This window comes from Miniopterus natalensis, chromosome 4, assembly GCF_054644295.1.
Source record: "Miniopterus natalensis isolate mMinNat1 chromosome 4, mMinNat1.hap1, whole genome shotgun sequence".
NCBI lineage: Eukaryota > Metazoa > Chordata > Mammalia > Chiroptera > Miniopteridae > Miniopterus > Miniopterus natalensis.
Window position 1 is genome coordinate 42,843,590 of NC_142084.1, and position 14,300 is coordinate 42,857,889.

The 14,300-nt window shown below is 32.8% G+C and overlaps 1 protein-coding gene across 2 annotated transcripts in view; it reads right to left on the reverse strand.

Annotated features, from left to right (window-relative positions):
* LRBA (LPS responsive beige-like anchor protein) overlaps window positions 1-14,300 on the reverse strand; it is a 504,104-nt gene that overhangs the window by 152,372 nt on the left and 337,432 nt on the right. For both annotated transcript variants that reach the window (XM_087816509.1, XM_087816508.1), the window contains exons 41-44: window positions 7,982-8,099; window positions 5,771-5,873; window positions 3,257-3,372; window positions 426-538 (exon numbers count right to left, since the gene is read on the reverse strand). In XM_087816509.1, coding sequence (XP_087672635.1) covers window positions 426-538; window positions 3,257-3,372; window positions 5,771-5,873; window positions 7,982-8,099 — 450 coding nt within the window. The remainder of the gene's footprint in view (window positions 1-425; window positions 539-3,256; window positions 3,373-5,770; window positions 5,874-7,981; window positions 8,100-14,300) is intronic.

Sequence of the window (14,300 nt, forward strand, 5' to 3'; positions counted from 1 at the left end):
CACTCTGTTGTGACAAGGAATGGATGAGAGAAGGGTAAGAGGTAGCAGGGAGGTGGGTGAGAAGACTTGGGGTAAAGGAGGGTTATTTGTCCTTTTATAAGAGTACTGGTGAGGAGTTTCCACAATTTTCCTCATACATTTTATCAAATACTAATACCCTTAGAAGAAGATGCTATTTGAGAATGTCTTTTTAAATGTACATGGAAAAATATAAAACCTAATACTTTTAACTGCCATGAAGTTTTTATGTGCATTACATTTTTCAATTTTAAACCTGAAAATACTAAAGTACAATTAAAAGATAAATATAGTAACGTTACAATTATATTTTAAAGATTTTTAAAAAGTAATGTGAAAATTAAATATAATCAAATATATTTTTAAATGTAAGACAATTATATTTCAGATTATTACTGAGAAGTTACCTTGGATAAATCTCTGAAGTTACTTGGCAAGGTAAGATCCAATTCTTCTGATTCATAATTAGTGATGACCCAGGGAAACACTGGATACTGATTTAAGTCATTGTAACTCCGTCCTGGGAGAGAAAAAACAGTCACTCAATCTAGAATAATAAAATAAAATGATAAGCCAATTCAGGAGTATAACTTACTAAAAATAACAACTGTTTCTGAGTGCCAGATACCATTCGTGGTGCTATCCACACATTATTTCATTTAATCCTCACAGTAACCCTATGAAATTAGTATCATCCCCATTTTACAGATGAAAAAACTGAGGAACAAAAGGTTAGGTAATTTGCCCCAAATGATGTAACTAGTAATGGTTGAACTATATTCAAGTCCAAATACTCTGGCTCCCAAAGTTTATGTTCTCATAAACTACATTTGATTAATTTTTGTTACTTGAACGCCTGCACCAATTAAAATAGTCTTTATTAAAAGTTTATGAAACAATTTGCAATTCTCAGAGCTTTTCAAAACTAGATTCATTTCTCTGTCATGAATTAACCAACCAACCAACTAATCAACCAACTTTAAGTGATTCAAGCCCTGTGGGCATTCATTAGTCATCTGTAAAATGAGGGCGTTACACCGAATTACTGAGATTTCCATGACAGCTTTCACATTCGATGAGCCTCGGAACACAATGCATAGCGCCGTCGGCGTTGCCTTCCCCCACTCCTGAGTGCTGCCACGGACGCTCCCTACACTTCCTCCAAACCCACGACAAGCAATGACACAGTCAGCTGATGTCAAATGGTTTGTACCTTGTAAATTCTTATTTATCATTATATTTCAATTCCCACTGTCATCTCTCTGATTCAGGCTCTCATTACTTTTTCCATATAATTGCTTCCTGAATTTGCTCTCTGCCTAGTTTCTCTCCACTCCCATTTATCCTTCATTCTGCCTGCAAGTTACCTTTTCACACAGTTCTAATATAATTCATTTGTTCAAAAACTTTCACAAGTTTCCCAATGAATTGACTGCTAACTCCTCAAATTGACAGAAAGTCTTCCCCATTTCCACACAACCTTTCCAGTTTTCTTTCTCATTATACCTTTATGAATATATATTTTATGAGCACACATGCACATCAGATACACACACACACACACACACATGCTCATATACAGTAGTCCCCCTTATCCGTGGTTTTCCTTTCCACACTTTCAGTTCCTCTCGGTGAACTGTGGTCCAAAAATAATAGAAAAATACTAGAAATAAATCCATAAGTTTTAAATTGTACCTCATTCTGAGTATTGTGATGAATTCTCCCATCACCCTGCTCTGTCCACCTGAACATGAACCACCCCTTTGTCCAGCACATCCATGCAGCAGACACTACCCACCCTTAGTCACTTAGCATCTCAGTTATGTTTGACTGTAGAGGCATCTCAGAGCCTGTATTCAAGTGACACTAATTTTACTTAATAATAGCTCCCAAACACAAGAGTAGTGACGCTGGCCATTAGGATGTGCCAAAGAGAAGCCGTGAAGCCTATGTATATACAGGAAAAAACATACTATAAATGGGGTTTGGTAGTACTCATGGTTTTAGGCATCGACTGGGGGGGTCTCTGAAAGTATGCCATGTGAATAAGGGGGAACTACTTTATATACAATATGTATCTTGTGTGTGTGCATAAAACTAAACCATTAATTGTCTTCTGCCTTCACTTCACAATTTTCCAACATTTTTTTTTTCTTATGTCTTCAGTTTTACATAAAGTAACTTCTCTCCCAACTACCTCCTCTGCTACTTAAAGTAATACCTATCCTTACGCAAACATAAACTGATTTTTTTTCCTTACTTCCACCAACTGGAAGTCTGTATTTCCTCTCTCTCTCGGTCCTTTTAAATACCCATATTATTTTGTTTTGTTTTAATCTTCACCAGAGGATTTGTTTATTGATTTGAGAGAGAGAGGAAGGCAGAGAGAGAGAAAAACATCAGTCAATTGCCTCCCAACTGGGATCAAACCCACACCTTAGTTATGTGTCCTGACCGGAAATCAAACCTGCAGCCTTTTGATGTATGGGATGATGCTCTAACCAGCTGAGCAACCAGGCAAGGGCTATTTTGTATTTTTTTATTGACTCTATACTCCTTTGCTCTAGAATCAAGTGAATGCTCACATTTGTACTTAAAATAACTTCTGTGAGAGTAAGCAACATGCCTTATGCTCTTTGTATCTCCTTTGTGCCTCAAATATAAACTGTGTCAGTTTCTTGACCTAAATCTCAAATGTTTCCATTATTCTAATTATCACAAATGAACACATTTTTATTCTTTAGTCTTTAAAAGTGACCAGTTTCAATGCATGATCTTCAGTAATATCACAGGATTATGGATCTTGTACAGGGCAATTTAGTCTTCAGATTTTCATATATGGGTCATAATATTCCTTTATTTAATATTTTACCCATGGCTTTCTTTTTTTTATGTTGTGTTTCATTGTTACATCACATAATACATTTCTAACTAAGTTATTAATTGATTCTTAAGACTTTTTATGGTTACTCATTCCTTCTACTCCACAATGAGTCCATTCTCACTATACTGAATAGTTGTAAATTGGAAAAGACTATGTACACCCATTTTTAATTTTTCTCAAGTAGCCAATTGTTCATATACAAAACTTTATTATAAAAATTACTCTTGATAAGGTATATTCATATAGTAATAATAAAAATAAAAATAAGCTATATATACCAGTAATCAAATAATCTAATCATGCCACAATGAACAGTTATTGTTTGAAATAAGTCAACATGTGAGCTTAGGTTACCTGCTATCGTGTTGAGAAACATCAAGTACTCAAAGTTTGAAATCTCTCTGTGTTGCCATCGCTGAGTCATATTAGAAGCTTTAAAAAGTTGACGTGGACTAGCTAACGAGATACGCCTGCAAAAAAAGAGAAACTGATGTAGAATCAGTTTAAACTTAAGATTATACCGCAATAATAAATCATGAAAACCTTTGCTTTTTCAAAATATCAGTATATTCTGAAAAGTTCTATTCATGTCATACTAATGAATGCTAGAGATGTTTCCACCTATAATTCATGGTTAAGCAAATGACCTGGACTACCCACAGGTCTATTATACATGTCCTATTCATTAAGGTAAGCTGTCATTACAATGCCATTATGATATCTAGGTTCCATAAGATTCAGTAATAATAAAATAATTAATAATTCACTGCTTTACTGATATAAAGGAGTTATAGTAACAGAAATACAAATAAAATTGTATTCACATCTTTATCAATTTTAATAGTCATTACATAAAGACAACATAGTTGTACATTATACAGCTAAATATTATGTTGGCATACCCTTCATAACAGGGAGAAGAGGACTGTAAACTCTTTAGTTGTCTATTCAAGGGTAAAACAGAGGTAAGAAAAACTTATTTTTTTATACATCTTGATATAAGACCAAGATTTCTGTTTCCTTAATGCAATGTAAATAACGATGGATACAACTGACCAATAATAAGTAGCACTGGGAAATCCATAGCAGGATTACTAAGGGCATAGGATCTCAGATAAGTATGTTGTCACAGTTCTTCTACAACTAAGGACAAGGTAGCTATCTCTTTAAAAGCTTTATTTATAAAAGTGTAACTTGTATACCACAAAATTTACCTGCTGTAAATATACTATTCAACGATTTTTTTCAAAGTAAATTTCTAGAGTTGTGCAATTGTCACCACAATGCACCCGAGAACATTTTCATCACCACACAAACTTGCCTTGTGCCTCTTTATAGTAAATCACCATTCTTATCCCTAGCTCTAGGCAACTATCAATCTGCTTTCTGTTTATAAACTTGTCTTTTCTGGACATTTTAGATAAATGGAATTAGATATCATGCAGTCTTTTGCATCAGGCTTCTTTCACTAACCGTAATGTTTGTAAGGTTCATCAATGTGGTAGCATGTATTAGTAGTTCATTTATTTTGATTGCTAAACAGTATTACATTGTATGAAGATAGAATATACCATTGTAAGTGCTGAAAGTCTATTTGAGTGACTGATTTATTGAGTTAAGACTTTTAGTTTTAGCTGTAGAAAAACATTACAAAAAGTTCTCAAGTATGATAACACATATTAGGTGATAAAACTATTTTATAATAAAGAAATAATTAGTAGAAAATAACTTTTATTATTATAAGGATATCTATGCAATTCTGATCTGCTTCCTTCTGAACCTTGAAATTTCTCATTAAATTGTAAAATTATCTAATCAAAACTCTGATTTGCATTGTAAAGCAACTACTGCATATAATCCAGAAAGGCCACTGTATGTGCTCTGTTTACATAAAAGTTGTGACCTGTGATAGTTTTAAAATATGTGCACAAATTCTTTGATACTTTGTCTTCAAGAGGTGGAGTTTGATTCCTCTTTCCCAGAGCCTGGGCTGATTTGACGACTCCCTCGTAACAAATAGAATGTAACAGAAAGGATGGCATGTGACTACCAAAGGTAGGTCCAAAGAAGACTCTGGGGCATCTGCCTCATACTCTCTCGGATCACCCACTGTGGGGAAAGTCAGCTCCCAGGCCAAGCAGACACTCAAGCAGCCTGTGGAGAGGTGGACTTGGTGGGGAAGCAAGTATTGCCAAGAGGAATGTGAGGGCTTCACCACTGAAAGTCCTCCAGCCCCAGGATATTAACATCCTGACAGTTATTTGTTCATTCTACTTCAAGTGCACTTGTAACAAGGTATTACTTAAAAATTTTTGAAATAAACACTAATCAAAAGCAACTCAAATCAATACAAAATTAGGTATGTTAAAAGTAAACTAAATTCCAACAGCTAATTCCTACAGCAATCAACAGAAAAATTCCAGATACTCTCTTCACACTCTTTAAATTATTAGTTAACTAAAGTGCACTGATGATGAATCAGTACCTACTATGAAAGAAAACGAGTGATACTCTCTTTCATTCTTGATAGTGATAATTTGTATTTTCTTTCTTTTTATTTATGTTTTGTATATGTTTATTAATCTTCACCGAAAAACAACTTTTCATTACATTAATTTTTCTTTACTGCTTCTGTTTACTTTTTCATAGATGTTCTGCCTCTATGCTTATTATTTTCTTTTTTCAACTCACTTTGGTTTACATTTGTGCCTCTTTCTAGTTTCCTTAGACTAAAGTTCAGTTGACTCAAAACGATACACTAATAGTCAATATTTACTAAGAAACATAAAACAGAAGTTTATGCATTTCAAAACAAGAGCACATACTAATACAGATTATTCTCCATATTTTTCTCATATAAAACAGTACCTGGTTTGAGGCAATCCAAAACATGTTCCAACACCAACACGAGGTAGGTAGTTAACCACTTTCTTTACCGTTGCAGGGTCTGGGAAGTTGAACATTACAGCAACTGCGAAAAATAATTTTAAAAAATTAGAATACAGTATGATCTCCTTTCTAGTAAACTGACCTCTTGATCTGATGAAATATTTACTCTTAGTTCAGGTATTTATTAAATACCATTCTTTGCATATTACTTTTATCAAAGTGCATTCAAGGTTTAGTATTAATACATGAGAGGTAATATTCATCTCACTTTTAAATGCCTATACCATAGACAGCTCCTTCTCTAACTACTGTCAGAATTATAAAATCTGTTGTTGCATCAATGTGATATAAAGCTGAGATTATCTAACTACAAGTTGAATTTATAAAACTGAATTTTGGCAAGTTAACTGTATCTATGAATTGCTATAAAAAGCTATCTTAAATTTTAATCTTATATAGTTAACAATCTAACACCAAAAAGACTACAGATAACAGCTACTAAACTGTCAGCTATATTTATTTCCAATGATGAAAAGTTTTAAAAATATTCCCTTTATAATGTTTATATGTTTATGCTTTATATGTTGATGTAATCCAGAATAATGTGTGACCTGAAGGAAAAATTTTCTGCTGTGGTTAACAACCAAATTTAATGCTTTTTAATCATTTCTATTTCAATAAGTACACATTTTGAAAATATCAAAAAATGTACACCAAAATATGTAAACATATTTAGCATATAAATGTTCATTTATTACAGACATCTATAAATTTGTATCCTTAACATATGAAAATAACAGAGTCATAAAATCATGAAAGAGAATTTAGGAAATATTATTTTGGTCAGTCTTGAAATTTTAATTATATTAATTTCAGTATCAGAATCATATATAAGCTGTGAGTGATCACCTAGCCTAAAAAATATTTGCTGCCAAAATCTTTATCAATTTGGTATAGCTTTCAAACATTGGTATTACCAACACATTTCAGGTAAAAAAGTACACAATCATTCAATGAACACCTAAAACATATTTAGAACGGCCATATGTATCTCCAACTTGTCTTTTTCATAAGGCTTCCTTATATGCCCGTTATTACACAGAATACAGGGGATAATCAAAACCCAGAAGAATCTCAGAGCCTATGGCAGATGACCAAGATCACACAGGCAAGGCAACAGAAAACAAGAAACAGAAGCAAGGATGCGCGAGAAACTTCGAAGAAAAATGAGTGAGAATGAGAAGGCAATTAATATTACAAGGCCGAAAGCTCCTTGGGACAGTAAGAATGCAGCCTGGACTAAAAGGTGAAACATTCACTTGATGATGGCCTGGAGGAATGATGTTTACACTAGGAAAAGAGGTATGTGCAGGGGAAGAGATCAAATAGGAAAGGGAAGACCATCTTTACCTAAAGAAATCTGTATTCCCTAAAGACACATGATTCCATAAGGGGGGAAGGAGAATGGATTATATTGTTCTGTGTACATTTCTTAAATGACAACTTGTAGATTATAGAAAGAGAAAATAGGAAAATCTTGACCTACTTATTATGTACAAGGAGTTATGTGTAACAAGGCCCTAAGTTTTATACATTCTCCCTTGTATGCCTCCACTCACACTGAACGATGCTTCTCCTCCAAGTTCACCTTGTCTCTCTTTCTTGTCTTAATGAATTTCACCAAGTTCCATTCTAAATCCACAAATTGAATTTTAGTTCTTTCAAGAATGATGAAATACAAAGCAAGTAGGACAGTGCAGTACCATTTTCTGATGGTCCTTTTTATAAATGGCAATAGATTAGACAAAAGATTAAATAATGTATGAGTCATCCGATTATCCTCTCCCCTCTCCAAATGCAGCCACCTTCGAGGAGTCCAAGCATCAGAGCAAAATTGAGGACATCAAAATTCCACAACTGATTAAATGCTTAGCTATTCCCCATATTTATAAAGCTCTGAACTAATCTGTTACATGGCCAGAAAAATGATACTACTACAAATAATTCTTAGAATGACCAAGGGGGTGAAAGCGATGAAGATGCATGTTGGTCAAAAAAGAGGTCAGTGGGGCAGAGGCTGGACTACATAAAATACTATCTAAATGGAAACATTAGGGTATACTATTCAAAAATGAAATCTTAGAGAGATGGACGTTAGCTTTGTAACAATATGCTTCTGCAACATATTACCTCTGTTTGCCATAAAGATCTCCAGGGCTGTATTCTGCAAAAGATATCGACGAGAAAAGATTGACCGTATCTCTGTGAACAGCCATTTTCCATGAAGCCCTTCTGTATATGCCAGGATCTAGTGAGGAAAAAAATAATCCCAAGTAAGTAAAAAACACATTTTTTTGCCCCCAACCCCAATTAAAATAGGAAAGGCCCTATTAAGAAAAATAATTTCTAAGAATTGAATGAACGATTATTAAAGTAATTTGGAAGGATTACTTTTTTTCCTCCCTAAAAAAATAGATTGGGATTTATGGAAAAGAAGCAGAATAAAATTATAAAACAACTACTTATAAATATATTTGAGGGCTTCTTAAAGCAGTGATATCATTAATTTCTTTTCAGGAAATACATATTGCATTATTTAGTGAATGCTTTTCTAATCATATTACGGGAAGTTTTAGATAAAACCTTAAAAAGAAGAAACTCCTGAAAAGAATGTCCTACACGCTTATAGATGACATATACAATTCAGTCTTATATAATATGATTTTAATGGAACCAGAATTACTTTTTACATACTTTAAAAAAATATATTTAAGTGACTAACTCTTAAAAATCACACTTTTAAGGTCATTGTTAAGGCAACAGTCACTCATTCAGAAAGCACAAAGACTGACTGTATAAGAGGTTAAGTATCATTTTGTCAGCCAGGCTAAACACAAACCTGCAATGAACTCGGCATAATCTCTCTATGGAGTAGGTGGTTGTCAGAGTAACTTGTTACAATTCTTGTCATCCCATGTGACAGACGCAATAGCTTAGAATGCTTTGCCAACTAAAAGTAATCCTGTCTTTAGTCCTAAGCCACTCTGTCCCTTTGTTATTTGAGTTTTGTTTTTTAAAAAGTTCATTTCAAAAGCTTAATTATGAAGGTGTTGAAGAAAAATCAAATGTGGAATTTCTCCATACCAGTATTTCACGTAGTATTAATAAAGAAAATGAGATGTGTTTGCTATCAAAAGCTGGTGAAAATCCATAAAAACCAATTAAACATTTAAGATAGCTCTCTCAAAAGTAACCACTACTTTTAAAAAGTACAAATAAAACATTTGATTATGATATTGCATTGTAGGGTTGAAGGTGGGATAAGCAAAGAGAAGAAAAGTAATGAATAGTAAGAATTTATCCTACAATCTAAGTTCTACTAGAGCAAAGACTGAATATACTCTATTGCCATTTTCCAGAGCATTGTCTGAAACAAAGTAGATGTTTATGAATGATTAAATCAATCGATGAATGGTTCCCTAAGCTCCATACATGGCCCATATTTACTTTGTTTGGGCCATATGATATTTAACAAAATTTCAAGTAGTTGAAAGTACAGGAGAAAATGGATATTTACATAAATATTCAAATTTTTGGTATCTCAGGAAAAATGGAAGTATCTGTCAAATACAGAATCACATTCCAGCCCGGTAAGGCGTGGCTCAGCGGTTGAGTGTTGACCCAGGATCCAGGAGATCGGGGTTCGATTCCCGGTCAGGGCACATGCCCGGGTTGCGGGCTCGATCCCCAGGCAGGGGGCGTGCCGGAGGCAGCCATCAATGACTCTCTCATCATTGATGTTTCTATCTCACTCTCTCCCTCTTCTTTCCTCTCTCTGAAATCAATAAAGATATATTTAAAAACACACACACACACAAACAAGAATCACATTCCACATGGTGAAAATCGGCATGCACACTCCATTTGGGCAGTTTCCACTCTTTCACTCATTTACTATGATCTCCCTAGTTTCCACTGGCATTTGAGTTTGCCACCCTGGACTTACCAAATGGTAGAGACCCCAATATGTGTTCTGTAGCACTTATACTCCCATCTATCTATTAATAAGGAAATGAAAACCCAGACGAGTTAAAATACTTAATACAAATTCCCTTGGGAAGTTAGTGGCAGAGTCTGGCCCACTCCCAGGATCCTTTAAGCTCTGTGATATGTTAAGGATATCATACACTGGTCTGAAAAGTCTATCTTTTACAACTACAGACATATATAATAAGACCTGTTGCTCATAATGGTGATGCCAATCACTGCAAAAGCATGGTCACACAACTAAAGATTTAATTATATTTTAGGATACTCCAATTTTTAACAGAAATAAATATACTAAAACTTGTCAGTTTTCAGTGTATTGAAATAGTTTTCCAATTAATAAAAACATTCTATGTATATCCCATTCCATTAAGCAGTATAGTCATTAAAAAATCTACTTGAAATACAGCAAGTGGCATGCTACTTTAAAATTTGTTTTACTACCAAATGTCAAACATATGCAAAATTACAGAAAATGACATGAGACCCATGTACCCACTACTCAACCTTATAAAATCCTAACATGTGCCACATCACTGCATACATTTAGGAAACTAATAAAGCATTTCAGATAGTGTTGAAATTCCCATGTATAACCCTTCCCGATCCCATTTTCCTCTTGTCAGAGCCAATCACTATTCTTGTTTTGAGGTTTATTGTTCCCATGGAAGTTTTTATACTATTAGTACGTATATATTAATAAATAACCTCACTTTTTGTATTGTTTTCAAATCTGACATAAATGGTGTCATACTGACTATATGACAGTGTGCTTCCAAAGTTAAATATAAGCAGGTCTGCTAATATTTTAAAACTCAGAGAAAGAGAAACGGGAGGAGAGACAGAAAATTATTTAAAATTGCCAAAGGAATCAAAAATTAAAATCTTACACACAAATACTACTCTGACTTCAAAGAAAGTAAGTGGGAATCTATACATATGGTAAAGATAGCTAGGGTTTAAAATAGAAACAAAGACTCTCTTAACTAACAATTTACTAGCTGCAATTGATATAACAACATTTCTTTAAAGTATTCATTAGGAAGAGGTGTCAGTACTGAAAAGCAGCTGAGGCCTAGCTAAGCAAGAGGTTTATTTCATATTGGAATAGTATATTCCTGGTCCGAGGCTTCACTTCAAAGTCTCTAGAGTTCAATTAAAACTGGATTAGGTAGAAGCAGACCCTTCTTTGGGACTTTCTGTTCACTGAAACTCCACATACACTGACAGCACCCTAGACAGAGGTCTAGCCCTCCAATGAATCAGTTGCTATGGAAACCATATCATTACCATTGCTCTGCAGTTATGACCCCAAGTCTAGAATAGCTTGAAAGCTTTAAGCCCACAGCACTCTCTTTGAATGTTTACCACCTTGTTTTAATATTGCGAGTAGTATTACTAGTAGAAAATTCAACTTTTACTTTTTAATAATTTGTTTCAACAAGATGGTTTATTAGTTAAACACTGAAGTGAGGGAATTAGAGAGGGAAGAGCAGTATTTAATTTTAAATAATTTCTTTACATTAAAAATAGCTACCATATCTTCTTTAAAAATTTTATCTGAAAAAATACATTATTTTCCCCAAACAACATAGACATTTCCTTCTTCTACCCTTAAAACAGTCTACTGTGAATACATATAAAAACTGCTTCACCCTGTTGCATTTATTGGCTTGAAAGTAAAGCACTTTTTACTTTTCCATTAACCATTCATTTTGAAAAGCTTATGAATTTATCCAAATAAAAACCTTCTTCTGTTTTCTTGTGCGTATGAAAGAACAAAAATAGAAACATGCCTTTACTGCCCAACTGCATAAATATCAGGCATTTTAAAATGTAGATTTAAAATGATCTCTGAAAATAAAGCAATATTTGTTTCACATAAGTAAAGAAAAAGGTTTTGTTTTAAAAAAAAAAACTATAAAAACTACCCTCAATACATTTAAAATGTTTTAAAATTCATTTTGGAAGGGAACTATATTAAAAAGTGGTAACATATTTTACCTTAAAAATAAATATTTTGGGAGTCACGATATTTTTTAAATACTATTCTTAATGTTTAAAGCTACATTACATATCCTAGTCCCAAATATCAGTCAATTTTTGGAGAGGTTTTATTCTTTCTCATAATTTCATATTGACTTCTGAAGAATCTGATACTGGAAGTAAAATCAGATAATATACATCAACAATAGTACTTAAATTTCACAACAAAGCCATTTCCAGACTAAGGATGTAACGAACATCAAGAAAAGTGTTTTAAAATTAGTATACAAAATATAAACTAATTATGCCATCAATTAAGCAATAACACTACTGGTAGGAAAGTCTAGAAAATATATTCATATCTCATTTTATGGAACATAGTTACAAATTAATCACAAGAATTATACCTTACTATAATCCTTCTATAAAACAGTATTTAAAATAAAAACACAGGTTGAAAAATATTCACTATCAATTCACCACTAAATAGATGGGAAAATTTTTTATTTATAATAATTATATTTGTACCAAACCAGTTGAAAGTAATTTTAAGCAAATATTTTAAAGTTACACCACCCTATTATTAACATAGTTTTTAGATTTTGCTGCATACAATTTCCTCTAAAGCTTGGTATCAAAGCATAGCAATTTATTCTCGTAACATTGAATTCTACTTGATTTAGGATTTACTTCATCACCAGCCATATAACTTTTAGTTTTAAGTTTTCAAAGATATATTCTTAGAGAAAAACTTAAAGGTCTTTTTTTTTTTTAATTTAAAAATGACATATCGTTGACTCTGATGGAAAATATAACATGGTAATTTTGTTATTAAACATATAACCATGAATACATACAGAGTTCTTTGGAAAAAAAATAGAACAATGATAATAAAAACTTGGAAGTTATGAATACAAAAGAAAATTAACTTTTAAATTAATTATGAGTTATTTAACTTTTTTCTTCTCTACAGTAAATTTCCTCCTCTGGCTTACTAGTACCATGATGTAGTACAGTGGTCTCCTTAGTATTTTCATGGGTGACAAATTCAATTAAACATATTCATTACTCTAATGTTCTACTTGGCAGTTTAGTCAGTATGAAAAATTAAAAATATATAAATAAAATGCTATGTGACCTCTGTATTGATTGGGCTAAAATGGTTTTAGCCTGGGTGTGGATGATGGGGCAGCTGGGAGGGACAAGAGGGGAGCACACAAACACATACACTCTTATGTTTTCTCTTCCAATTACTGAGGGAGATGATAAAACCACAGCAAATGATGTATCAGCTCATTTTATCTTATCGCTTTGGGGCTAGGTGACAATGAAGTTCATATTTCACTGGCTCCCATTGAAGATTGTGAAAATTACTTGCCCTCATGACCTGAAATTTCACTAGAAGACAGAAATTTCTCTTCTGCAAAGTAATGCAATTTTTCAGATGTCAACCTTTAGCCCAGCTTTAAAAATTAATTTCATTTATATTAACCAATGATATTGATATTTTCACAGAACGCTCTTTGATACATGAAGCACTGACTGGCAAATTGATGTTGCTTTAGATGGGCAAGACTATTTTATTTTAAGCTGCTATGGCAGACAGATTTATGGCAAACTGGAATCCCCATTTCATAATTTAATATTTGAGCTAGAATGTTGCACCTTTAAGCCTTTGGCCTGTAAATAATTCAGACTAGTTGGTTCTGCTTTATTTTCAATATTCCTCAGCTTAAAAATAATTTGCATTCTAAATGATGTATCATAAAAGTCACCTCTTACTGAACTAACATTTAATATGTATCCTAATGAGTCAAAAGCCAAATGTGGTAATGAAGAAGTAGAATAAAGAAGGTATTTATCCATCGGCCTACTAATTTTTAATTTAGGTTTTTTGTAACTTAAACTATATCTGCAGTCTGATTTTTTTTGAAAGAAGACAAGAATCAAAAATGTGCCACAAAAGAATATTAAGGAACAGTAGTAAGGAACATGACTGCCTCTTACTTTATTTTTCATAGCAGTACATGAAATAAAAAGCTAGGTATTAAATTTTTAGAAAAAGAGTAGAATGAACATGGATAAATACCTGAATTAAAATAGAGATATTTGAGTTTGGAGGTACCTTTTAAGATACAAACATAATGAAATGAATTAACAATGTCAATTTTGTCATAAAGTGTGAACATCCTTTTGATTTTACTTTGGGAAATAAATAAATTACCTTGTGTCAGTAGAAAATTTTCAATATTTTTAAGTAGTAAAAATGTTATTAAAAGATACATTCTGTTGCCTTAACAAGTTTTTATTACCTTTATCCAGTAAACAGCTTTGTCTAATTCAAAAAATGCCTCGAGAAAATAATCATTACACAAATACTCTTTCATTTTATTGCTATGGTGAGTTAAACATAAATACGCATCAATTTATGTATTAATCTATACGCTTAAAATTCAAGACAGGTTAAGACATTTCC